This window comes from Aulostomus chinensis, chromosome 4 (assembly GCF_037954235.1).
Source record: "Aulostomus chinensis isolate RoL2024-O1b breed Wild chromosome 4, RoL_Achi_v1.0, whole genome shotgun sequence".
NCBI classification, from domain to species: Eukaryota; Metazoa; Chordata; class Actinopteri; order Syngnathiformes; family Aulostomidae; genus Aulostomus; species Aulostomus chinensis.
The window spans coordinates 6,337,087-6,349,252 of NC_141323.1; the positions used below are offsets into that span (position 1 = coordinate 6,337,087).

Below are 12,166 nucleotides of genomic sequence, written 5' to 3' on the forward strand. Positions count from 1 at the left end.
CGGTGCCCCCCTCCCCCTCCTCTCTCTCTCCCTCTCTCTCTCTCGCTCTCTCTCTCTGGTCGCTGGCTGGCTCCGTCTCTCTCTAACAAAGCCTGCCAGCCTGCCAGCAGACAGCTGCTGCTCTCCGGGTCGCATGGTGCGGTGGTGCTGCTGGAGCGGCTCGACAAATGCAGAAAAGGGAGAAAAGTTTCGGTAAGAGGTCTCTGTCTTCTGTCGACCTTCGGTGTGTTTTCGCGTGTTTAGTTCAAACATCTCCGCGTCGGTGGGAGGCGGCGAGTGCCGGACCCGCCGCCGCCGCTCGGTTTTCTCTCTGATTCCTACAACGGTTCCCCGTTAAGCTCTGATGTTGTGTTTAGAATCGCACACGCGCGCGCTCACACACGCACGATGTGGCCCCGCGTTCACGGCGGAAGCTGCGCGGCAAATTGAGTCCGTATCAAACCCGTGACTGGCCTTTACCGGCACTCCGCTACCATGGCAACAGTAATTAAACTGATAGGGTGAAATGTCAGCGGCATCTCGTTGTGGAACAGCTGGGACTGAAATAGCAGGCTATTCTCCATCATCACCTCCTCCTCCTCCATCCGTTCCGGGCTCGGATGGTGATACACGCGGCCGGGGACGCGCGGCGACGGAGAGAGAGAGAGAGAGAGAGAAGAGGAGGGAAAGAAGGGAGGATACGAGCCAGCGAGCAAATAAAACAGATATCATTGGGGCTCCGAGCAGCTGTGGGTCCCTTCCTCCCTGGAAAATGAAGCTTTTGTTGAGCACCTCCTCCTCCTCCCCCTCCCCCGGCAATCGGAAGAGCGAAGTGGCCAAATTCCTGCCATGCTTCTCCTCTTCTCCTCTGAGTTGATTGCACTGTAAAAAAAAAAAAAAAAAAAAAAAAAAGCGGGGGGGGGGGGGGTTGGAAACTCCGGCTTCTTTTGGTTTGGTAATGAGTCGCGGGGACTTTGTAGTGTTAACGAGGCTGGACGGATCGGTGCAGCTGAGCAGCCGCGCGCGCACGGGCTCCCTAAATCCAGCCAATTAACAAATCAGCAGCCCGAACGCACCGGAACAAACGAGCAGCTCCTGTAGAGCAGTAACGGGCCGGTGTGGGGTGGATGCTGGGTGGGGAGGAGGAGGAGGAGGAGGAGGGCGTAGGTGAGAGGAGAACCGGGATGAGTTCAGTCCTCCTGGACTGAGGTGCCAGTTGTGTTTGTCTGTCCCCTCTGACTTCACCCTGCCTGGACGTGGCTGACGGGACACAGAAGTTCCTTCAAATGAAACTGAGAAGCTGCGGGAGCAAAAACCCCAACAAACCACTGACGCCTCCCGTGGAGGAAACGTCCAGAGACTGAGCTGCGTCTCTCCTCTGCTGTGTTTACCGTTACGTTTGAATGAAGACGGAGACGATGAAAGATCCAGAACCTTAAAATGAGTGAACTTTACCCAGAGATTGTGTGTGTGAGTGTGAGTGTGTGTGTGTGAGAGAGAGAGAGAGAGAGAGAGAGAGGGAGAGAGAGAGGAAGAAAAAGAAGAGAGACAGAGGGAGAGAATGAGGGACACAAAAGGGGAGTGGGGGTGTGCCTCTCCTCAGGGAATGGTAGGAGAATACTAATTCCAGCCTGGTGTGAGCCCCCCCCCCCCCCCCCCCAGCCCTTTAGCCCCCAATGGGCCAACAAAGACCCTCAGCTCAGGCCAAACAATACAGGGGCTGCAAAGCTCCTTGCCTGTAGCCACGCCCCCTTAAGCACAGAGGAGGTCAGCTTATTTAAAAAAAAGTGTCCAGAACAAAATGTGAAACTGTGGCTTTGTGTGTGTGTGTGTGTGTGTGTGTGTGTGTGTGTGTGTGTGGAGACCAACAAGCTGCACTCACACTGATCAGCTGCTGCCAAGTCTGCTAACCACTAAACACTCTTCTTCTTCTTCTTCTTTTATTCTTCTGTTCCAGTGATCAGTTAACAGTCGCGGTGGTTAAAGTGTTGGTGCTGCCTGTTCAGTTAGAATGACGCTGGTCAGATAGTTCCCTCTCCTGTTGTCTTGGGGAGCGAAAGACTACAACTTCCTGTCTGATGGCTAATGAGTGTGAGTTCTTGAGCTGCACATCCCAGTCGTGCCGTCTTTTTCCTTTTGGCGCTGGTGTGTGCTCTTTGTTTGTGTTTTGCAGGGACAGTGCACAGCTTCCTCCAGCTGTAGGCAGCTAAGCTAATCTGTAGCCCAGGGAACAAAGCTAGAGTCTTAGAGGAGGGCGACCAGAGCTCCCAACAACCTCACCACTCCTCTGCAGCGTGAAGATGTGAGACGGTTCCGACTGTGTCGGCTTCGTCTCACATTCAGAGGAACTGAGGTTGTAGATCTCGTGTAGAATTTAGGATCCAAATGTTGTAGGTGCAGAACTGAAGTGCTGCTGGAGTCAGAAACCGTCTTCTGATTAAACGCAGCAGGACGGCGTTCATCACACCTCGTCACATGTGACCTCACAATAAACTCAGTAGTGGCGTGGTATTAAATTTGTTTTCATCAATTCTAGTACCAATAAATTGTTCCTACATCTTCCTGAGGAAAACTCATCTTTTTTTGCAGCCTGTGTGCAGCAGTTTTCTGATGTAGAATTTATGCATCTGTGGTGTGAGCACACACACGGTTCCAGTCTGGAACACACACCTCTTCACACTCAGGCTTTTATGCCACATCTTTTCTCACTTTTAGAAAGTTACTGTTATTTCATTTAGTGTTCATGTAAATTCCTGTTCACCACAAGAATTCTGCACCTCACGCCGGCTGCTGTTTTTTTAGTGATGATTCTGCTGGGACGCGTCTTCTAATCTCTGTCAACAAACGTTTGACTCGCTTGACGATTCCTCGTCGTCTCCTCAGAGCTGTCGTCAGCTTCAGTCTTTCACTGCTGGAGCATCCTGATGAAGGAAGCTTCTGCCCTGCACCGGTGCTGGACGAGAGTTTGACCCCCTCCCTCTCTCTCTCTCTCTGCTCCCTGCAGGTATACAAATGCTCTCCGTCCAGCCGGACACGAAGCCAAAAGGCTGTGCCGGCTGCAACCGGAAGATCAAGGACCGCTACCTGCTGAAGGCCCTCGATAAGTACTGGCACGAAGACTGCCTCAAGTGCGCCTGCTGCGACTGCAGGCTGGGTGAGGTGGGCTCCACGCTCTACACCAAAGCCAACCTCATCCTGTGCCGGAGAGACTACCTACGGTAAGAGAGGCAGCGGCCGGGCGCCTGTGTGACGCTAAAAACACACAGCGTCGCCCCGATCGTGTGCGGGATGGGCGCTGTGTGTGATAGAGGGCGTGCGTGTAGGGGAGGATTTTCCTGAAATCAATTGTGAACACATTTTGGAGTTCGTTGTGAGTGCAGCAGGTTTTTGAGGCACCAAAAGCTTCAGAGGAAGCAGCTGTTAGACTGCAGCAAGATTCACGTAGAAATAATTGGTTATTATTTGGTGCTCTGCTTGCATCTTCTGGGGTTCCCCCATTTTTCTCCTTGCAGTTTCTTAGCAAGCATCCGTAGATCTGCCTTTTTAAAAAGAAAACACGCCGTCCCTGGATTTTACTCTCATTACACCAGGAGATTTTACCTTCCTTGGGGTCAAAGGTCAAGAGGAATGAATTATCAACAAAAACAGCAACAACTGAGGCCTGGATGATAAAGCTGAAGCAAATATTGCGACATGAAGATCTCATTTCAGTCAGTGTTGATAATTATCGATCAGTTTTGATCCTAAAAAAAAAAAGATCAATTAAGAAATTTGAAATTCAAACTCCTTTGATTGGTCAGTTAGAAAGTTACTGTTATTTCATCAGTCAGACTTACAAGAACTCCCTTTTTTGATCACTCCTCGGTTTTGTTGGGGTTCACGTGTTCCTGTCAGACGCAGAGATCGGTTCACACCATTTTAACGCTGGTGCCGCTCTGATTTTCCCCTCCTCAGCCAGTGACGCCATCACTGGCTGAGGAGGTCATGTTACCCGTGGCGTTTGTTTGTGTGTTAGCAGGATTATACAGAAACGATGAAGACAAACGTCTCCAGAGGTGGTGGAGGGGCGTAGCACGGCGGGAGGGACGCAGGTGCTCTCTGAGGCAGATGCTAGTATTTATTAAAGCAGGATATTTTACATTGAGGAGGTTGCCTTGGCAGAGGAGTGTGTGAGGCAAGACTCAAAGAGAAACCCTGATTTGATTTGCGGTGATTTACTTGAGTTGGGTCACATGTTCACTTGCTTTAATAGTTATTTTTTTAACTTAAAAAAAAAAGATTATCAGGAGTGCAGCGTGTGTGGCGGTGCGGCGTGACACGGTTACGGTAATCGTCAGAAAGCTGACATCATTATCAGCTTGTGATGTCATCACAAAACTGAGGATCCTCACAGCTGGAGTTTAAACTACAACATCACAAAGGTTCCGCCCTTGATTCGATCGCCAGGTCTGTCAATGATGACAATGATGATAATAATAAAAATAATAATAATAATGATAAATATGTCATAGCAACTCTCAAATTTAATGTTTTAAATGCTGACTCCTGACAAACCCTTATTGTTTTTTTGTGTCGATAAGAACCTTTTCATAATTATTTTATATTGTGATAAATGCCTGATGGAGCCTTTAAAAACAATTTGAATAATTCAAGATTATTTCTGATATCATTCATGAAATGCTCTTGTGCACAAATTTGTACTTAACCCTCAGTTTTGTCCGACAGACAGAAAGCCTGGTTTCCATTGAACCTCCTTGCTCCGACATCTGCAGCTGGCAGCCGTCAGGCGTTGCTTCCCGTCTGTAAGACTAAGATGAGGGTTAGCAAATTCTATCCTGTGTAAGAACAAAGTTGTGGATGAGGGCAGCTCCTGACCGAGGGTCATTCAGTGGAGGCGACCTCCCTCACTGGCAGGTCTGTTTGTAGGTTTTGTTGGTCCCTCTCTGGGCACCACGTCACTTCACCGCCAGTGTTGTGTCGCTCTTGCCGAGGCCTGCTGGCCTCACAGCCGACACACACACACACACACACACACACACACACACACACACACACACGATGAGCTGTGGTGGACGTAGCTGGAGCGCTCATCCTCTCCACCTCTCCCCACGTCGGCCCTGTTATTTACTTCTGGACAGGATTGACAGATAGAAGATGGAAGATAAGCACAGCACACAACAGAGTAACGCTGCAGATGAAAAGTCGTGGGAGATATTTAATATCAAGTTCATTTTTTCAACAGACATATTTATATTTTAAATGAAATGAATTATAGACGACAAAAAATATAGGATTTGAGTTTTTTGCGGATTTCAATAGAGGTGCAAACGTACAGTGTCACATTCCATCTCTGCCATGCTGCTGCTGGGAGGAGATGTTTGATAGGCGTGAATCGTTTGGTGAGCAGAAGCTGATGGGTGCTGTTGACCTACAGAACCTCTCGCCAGCTCAGCTTCTGGGTGCAGTCAGCTGGTGGAGGAAGGTGTTGTTAAAGAAAGCAGATTTAAGTATTAGAGCTCCATCATCTTTGACTGAAGCTGAAGTGAATGTGGGGCTCGCTGGGGCTCAGGTGGCTCCACCTGACCAGGTGTCCCCCTGATGTGCGTGTGTTTCCTCACGCTGCACATGAACGTTTGGTTTCATCTGGCTTGGCTCGTGTTGATGTGTTCATGTAACGAACCTGATGCACGTATGTTGCTGTGAAATGCAGGTTTGCTGAAATGCAACATTGAAATCTGGCGCCTGGCGTGGGTTTGATGTCAGAGTCCATTGCAGAGGCTGGAATGAGTTCTTCTGGTGTTGGAGAAGTGGAGCTCGTCTCGTTTCTCCTCTCAGCTTCATTGGTCTTCAGGGTAAAGTTAGGAGAGTAAAAATGAGTAATGAACCAAAGCGTGATTTCTGGTTTTAAAAAAAACCCTGGGCACGACGGGGAGACACGCTTCACCTTCTCTGATTACATGTCTCAGAAACAGGCCCACTCCAAACTTCTGGTTGCCATGTAGCCGAGAAAAAAACTGTAAATGTCACCAGTGAATCGGTTGACATTGTTTGTCCAACAGCAGCACTGTCAGAGCAGCCGTGAAGCCGGGCGAGCCGTTTGGAACAAGCGTGCAGGCTAACAGGGAGACCAATTCCAACATGTTATTCTTTCATCTTCAAAGTTCAAGGTGACTGGATTGATTTGATGCTCGCTATCATGCGAGTGGCCTGCCTGTGAATGCGCCCTGACATCCCCTCACTGCCGGCTAATGAATGGCAAATATAGCAAACCGCAGCACTCCACATCTGATCTGCAGAGCAAGAAAGAAAACCGGGCTCCATCACTGAGGCAATCAATGGCTGCAACATCACAAAGCAATACAATTTTACACACTCACACACACACACACACACACACACACACACGCATCCTGCAGTTTGCAGCACTTCAGAGGACATCGCATTGACTTACATTCAATTTCCTGCAGACTTAACCTAACCTTACTGCAGTCTTCACCTGAAATTTAATGATTTATGGGGGCTTGTGACAGATTTATGTCATGAGGCGCGCGCGCACACACACACACACACACACACACACACACACACACACACAGAGTCCCTCACTTTAAAAGCAACTTCACATACACTATTATCTTGACTTGTGTTTATCTGCGTGTGTCAGCCCAGGTGAGGGACAGGATTTAAAAAGTAAAAATGATTTTTGTCCTTTTCTATATTCCTAAAAGTAAATGATTTGAGGCCCCTTCCCCTCTCCAAGCTAATCATTTTCTCCTTAGCAGGTTAGCGAGTTATTAGGCCCGACACGAACAGGGTTAATAGAATTCTTCAGGGTTCTACACGCGAGAGCGATGTGATGCCACCAGCAGTGAAATAATAATCCTCTAAAAAGAGTCACAAAAAAAAAAAGCAAACACTGATGGAAAAAAACATAAAGCTTCAGCTGTGTGATCAAATATGATGTACGGAGAGAAATGTGTGTGTGTGTGTGTGTGTGTGTAAACATAATTACAGGTATTATCTCCTAGAGCTTGATTTGTGGCATGCTCTCTGTGAATATGGAGGAAAGGAACATTTTATCAATAAATGATCCCTTTGAAAGCAAAGCTTCCATTGATGATACTGGTAATAGTGCGGCGCCTCTGTTTATGCTGATGCGGGATTTTCACAGTACACAGCGATAATGTTTGAAAGCCCAGAGGAGGGCAGACAGACTGACACATTTAAGTTACAAAAAAAAAAAAAAAAAAACGCTGAGAAAATGAAGACTGAGGCACAGTGGCCTGCTGAGTGCCACCGTGTGCGCGCGCACACACACACACACACACACACACACACACACACACACACACTCACCACCACCACCACCACCACCACTGGCTCCAAGGCCGGGGTGCAGGCGTGAAAAAGCTGTTGGGCATCAGTTAATGGAAAACTGTAAATTCCAGGCATCCATTTTAAAGACAGCACCAGGAGAACACTTATTTATTTATCTATGTATTCATTCATTTTTTTAATCCAACTTCAATTTTCCTCTACAGTGGTTTTACTAAGATTGTAAATGCAAGCAAACTCACCGAGCAGTCAACACGGCTGGATTTATTAACGTTTTGGAAAGCTGGCTATCAGTGAGAGATAACCAACATGTAGAGCATGGTTCAGTGTAATAACTTACAGCTCGTCCTCCTTCAGAATCAACTATGTAGTCCACAGCTACCTTGTATAAGCATGTATGTAAATGTAAATGAAAAAACGTATCTTTATTCTCCATCTCACATCGGGCTTATGATGCAGTTTGTATGTTGGCGTCAGGCATGACTGTGACATCAAGTCAAGCTTTATCTGCGGCGAGTGACAGGCGGTGAGGAGAGGAGGCTCGGGCTGTCGCCGACTCATCTTTTCTCTTCACAAATCTCATTTAGATACATTCTTTCTCATGAACATTTGTCATACCTTTAATAAAATACTGCTCGCTGTGTGATTACTCCCAGTGTACAATCATATACTTTTCTCAGCTCAGATGCAGATTCAAATTTAAGGCCGTGCAGCTCGAAATTGTTCTCCACGTTCAAACTGGGGCACGTTCGCGTTCCTTGGTTGAAACGTTTCCTTCAAATGGTGCGCGGCGCAGGCTTCTTCAGAGGTGGCGTGAATATAAACCCTGCTGTTCCACGAAGGCCTAACTTCCACAGGACATTTGGAGAATCCACCTGGAGGTCAAGTCTTCTCTCCCTAACCTCCGTCTGCTATTTGATCGACTTTGTTGAAAAAGTGCACTTCTGCTGCGACAGTGTGCTGGCATAAACAAGCTAACAGGCTACATGGAAGCTAAATAACAGGCTTGTGCTGTTTGTGCAGCGATGTGGGAAGTGTTCCAGGATACCAGCAGATGTTTCTGTCACCCTCTGTGGGCGTTCGCCGTGTGTTCTATGAAATTATAGACATCAGCAAACGAGGAGCGAGGTGCAAACGTGTGCTGCTGTACGCCACAAAATATTAAACCATCTCTAGATGACTAGCAAGAGGAGCCAAGTGATTTTGAGAGATGTATGAATCTTTGACATTGTGGAAGGACACTGTTGGACTTCATTCTGATCATTTGAATATATAGGATCGTAAATATTGATATGTGAAGTCCTGATATGTCCCACAGCAGTGATCAGCAGTGAGTGTTTGTAATGATGGTGAATATGAAGGTGCAAATGAGGAGAAGCTGTCTCTCTTTGCAGCGTGCTGTGTGAGGCTAACGTAGCTAGCCAGCAGCTGCAGCATAGCATGGGTTTTTGACACAGACGACATTCTACGTGCCGCACGTCTTCCTCTGGAAACAAGTGGTGGTAGGTTATTTATTCAGCACTCCGGTGAGATTAAATCCCCTGAACAGAGGAGAGGAGTACCTCTCTCTGGTGGGGTGGGTCAGCTGACTGTCCTCCAGGGAAAATCTCTATAGTTTGTCCAAAAATGTTCTGAATGAGTGGCGGCGTAGAGGAAGCTCAACCACAGAGAGCTCCAGTTGGTAGCAGCTGGTATGTGAAGCTCAACATGGTGGAGTTCAGAATACTGGTTTGGTTTTCATCTTAATACCGAACTGGTGGTGGATGTGCTGAAACCTTGATACAGCTCAGAAGTAGGTAGATGGTCTACTGTGACCGATCGGTAGACGAGCCGCTGCGCAGCATTCCCCTGGCTCCACGGCCGACGTGCTCCTGGGAGATCTGCGGGAGGCCGGCTGTAGCTGGGTTCACGCCGTCCTTCTCCACAGGCTGAAAGATTCAGGCCAGCTCGTCTTTCCTCCAGCACGAATGTTCCCCCGACTAACAGTGAAGGGCACAAGAACATCCTCCGTCAGGCTGCCGGTCAGTGACACCGCAGCTTACTTTCCTGCAGCCACTCTCCTCCAGCTGGAGTGGAGGGTTAGAGAATAAATGCTTACAGACTGTGAACATGGTTTCCTTACATCCCTGCTGACCTTTTACTCAGGGAGTTGGGATGTACGAGCGTTAGGGATGTGACAGTGTGCCGACACATCAACCCAACGATCGCATGCACTCATGTTGGCAGGAAAAGTAGTTGCCAAATTATCAGAAATCCTATTTTCTTCATTGCCATTTATGATCCTTGATGAGTTACAATCAGCTCCAGTAATCACGCCTTCAAAATAAACAGCAATATTAATGACAAGGCTTCATTAAAGCTGACTTTGAAAACTTTATTTTGAAAAACACGGACCAGAAGCAGAGTTGCTAGCGTGTCGCCTGCAGCTAAGCTAGCATCAGTCCTTTGATTCTGCTCCATGCTGCAGATTTACTCCCCCTCTCCTGCTCTTACTGAGTTTACCTGAATGACCATGACATGATCTCCCGCCATCTTCTGTCATTTTACACAGACGGTTATTGTTTTCCTACCTCGTACTTTATATGATACACCTGGAAATACTTCTGACTCTTACTGTTCCAGTCCCACTTTCATGCAGTTTATGGCTCATCTGTGGACTACTAATCATACGGTTGGACTAAGAAGCCACAGATTATAGCAGTTGATGACCTGGAGAGTTTAAAAACAGATTGTGTCTGGACAGTTTAGCTGTTTTTAGCCATCAGTCTCCATTAGCTTCAAGCTAAGCACACGAGGCTGGCTCATCCTGCAGTCTGTTGGCGCCAAGATGGAACGCAGGAGGGGAAAAAAAACCATCTCAGAGTTCAAGACTCCTGTTAGTGATTACTTGAAAGGCAAAATACACTATTTAGATGAAGTATTGCTGTAACTTTAGCAGTATTATATAGAGTTACTGGCTCATGTTGACGGTACCAAACCCAATCCTTCACTTTTATTTAGTGACTTGCTAGCACGTCCCCTAACCTTACAAGAATGATCTCCCATAAAAGTCCGATGTTTTGTTGACTCCGACCTCGCGTTGTTCTATAATAGACAACATAAACCAACCTCTCCGAACACACAGTTGTCAGAGAAGGAAATGTGACGTGGTTGTGCAATTAAAACATGTGAAACAGAAGCAGGAGAAGTGTCATAAATGTTTCTTTGCAAATCAAGCAGAACTAATTAACTTTGCGTGGCTTGCTGTGTTATCTTCACTTCGTTAAGAGCTGTAAGGTCAGATTCAGCAAGCGTGTGACAGACTTTTTCTTTCTTTCTCTCCCATGACTGCACCTGTGCTGGAGTTTTTTAGAGGGTGGGGGTGCGGGGTGCTGTTGTTTGAAGGATGTGGTTCTGTGAAAGGTTACAGCGCCTGCTGTGCCTATGAATGCCACCAGCATTACTTACTCTGTCCTTGTGTCTCGCCACAATTTTGTATTCCTTTGGCGTGAGTGGGGCTGTGTTAACGCTGGAAGTCTAAAAGTCACGTAACTCACACTGATAGAGAGCTATGATCTCCTGCTCCTGCACTTATTTGAATTCATCAATCAGGATGTCAAATTGCCCAGAATTACCCTCAGGTTGAAAATATAGAATGAGTAGTCTTAAAATCACAGTTGAACATAATTTTTTTGAACCCTCCAAATAAAGCAGCCTTCAATTTGTCGAATCCCTGGAGCACTTGAGAGGGAGAATTTGTCTGGAATGCGTCGCTTCATTCAAGCTCCAGATTGAATCCTATCTCTGCTGCTTGTTATTACAATAGAGCACTCAGCATGCACAAAAGCCTTCTCCTGCTCAAGCTTTTAATGGGACTTCTAGGTGGAGAATGCAGCACTCACTCTGCCAGCCGCTGCACTTTACCTTCCTTCATCTCTCCCCCTCCCTCCTTCCCTCCCTCCCTCCCTCCCTCCTCCATACATACACTGCCCACCTCCTTTTTAAGTTTCAGCACTCCTGGCCTTCTTTGATGCTGCTAATCAGGCTCTCCATCACTTTAGCGGGACCATAGATGATTACCTGAGTTTAATTACATGCAAAGAGGAAACTTTGTTTGATGTCTTTTGTGTGTGTGCATCTCTCTCTCTGGCTTCCTATAGCCCCCCCCCCAGCCCCGGGGACTCCTCTGTATGAGGCCAGACATACACACAGCGGCCTCAGCGCTACAAGGTGAACTATTCCCCGGCACGTGTTATTATTAATAACTGCCAGTGAGAGGGGTCACCAAAGACAACTCCTTGAAAAAGAACCCCAGGCCGGGCAAGTAGGCCGCAGCTGGGTGTGTTGTAAAACAATACCCCCCTTCCCCTGAGGAGACGCGCTGCTTAGAGCAAGAATAATGCATGGGGGGGGGGGGGGGGGGTCGCCCAGACACATTTTTTTTGTCCGTGAAAAATTAAGATGTCACCACCTGGAGCTTTTTAGCATACCTTTAGCAGAAGTATTAGAATATGAATAGGTCGAGGCTCTAACGTTCAGCACCCTCTCTCTCTGTCTCCGCCGCACCTCTCCATTGTCGTTAAACTTCTGATGGCTGTGTGAATTAGCTGGTGAGTGTGGGGGGGGGGCCAGGACAAATGGAGATAAAAATGGGGACAATTGCTTATCAGCAGTCAAATTATGAGATATCACTAGTTAGTGGAATTCTGGGGTTTTATGACCATTTTAGCAGTGCAGCATAATTGTTTAGTCTCTGAAAATACAGTGGATGTGATTAAGAGACGAAAGCGCGTTTTCACCCGTGAGCAGATGGATGAAGAGGAAACGAGATTGTTGTACAGTCCGTAATGACCGCACCTACAGAACTACCTCA

General features: G+C 47.3%; 1 protein-coding gene across 5 annotated transcripts in view; it reads left to right on the top strand.

Moving 5' to 3' along the window:
* Window positions 1-12,166, top strand: part of lmo3 (LIM domain only 3) — a 49,921-nt gene that overhangs the window by 2,034 nt on the left and 35,721 nt on the right. For 3 of the 5 annotated variants that reach the window (XM_086201279.1, XM_086201278.1, XM_086201277.1), the window contains exon 2: window positions 2,984-3,197. In XM_086201279.1, coding sequence (XP_086057405.1) covers window positions 2,992-3,197 — 206 coding nt within the window. In that variant the 5' untranslated portion in view covers window positions 2,984-2,991. Of the gene's footprint in view, window positions 1-6; window positions 193-1,936; window positions 2,071-2,983; window positions 3,198-12,166 lie in introns of those variants that run through there. The other 2 variants (XM_086201276.1, XM_086201275.1) reach the window with 2 other exon arrangements.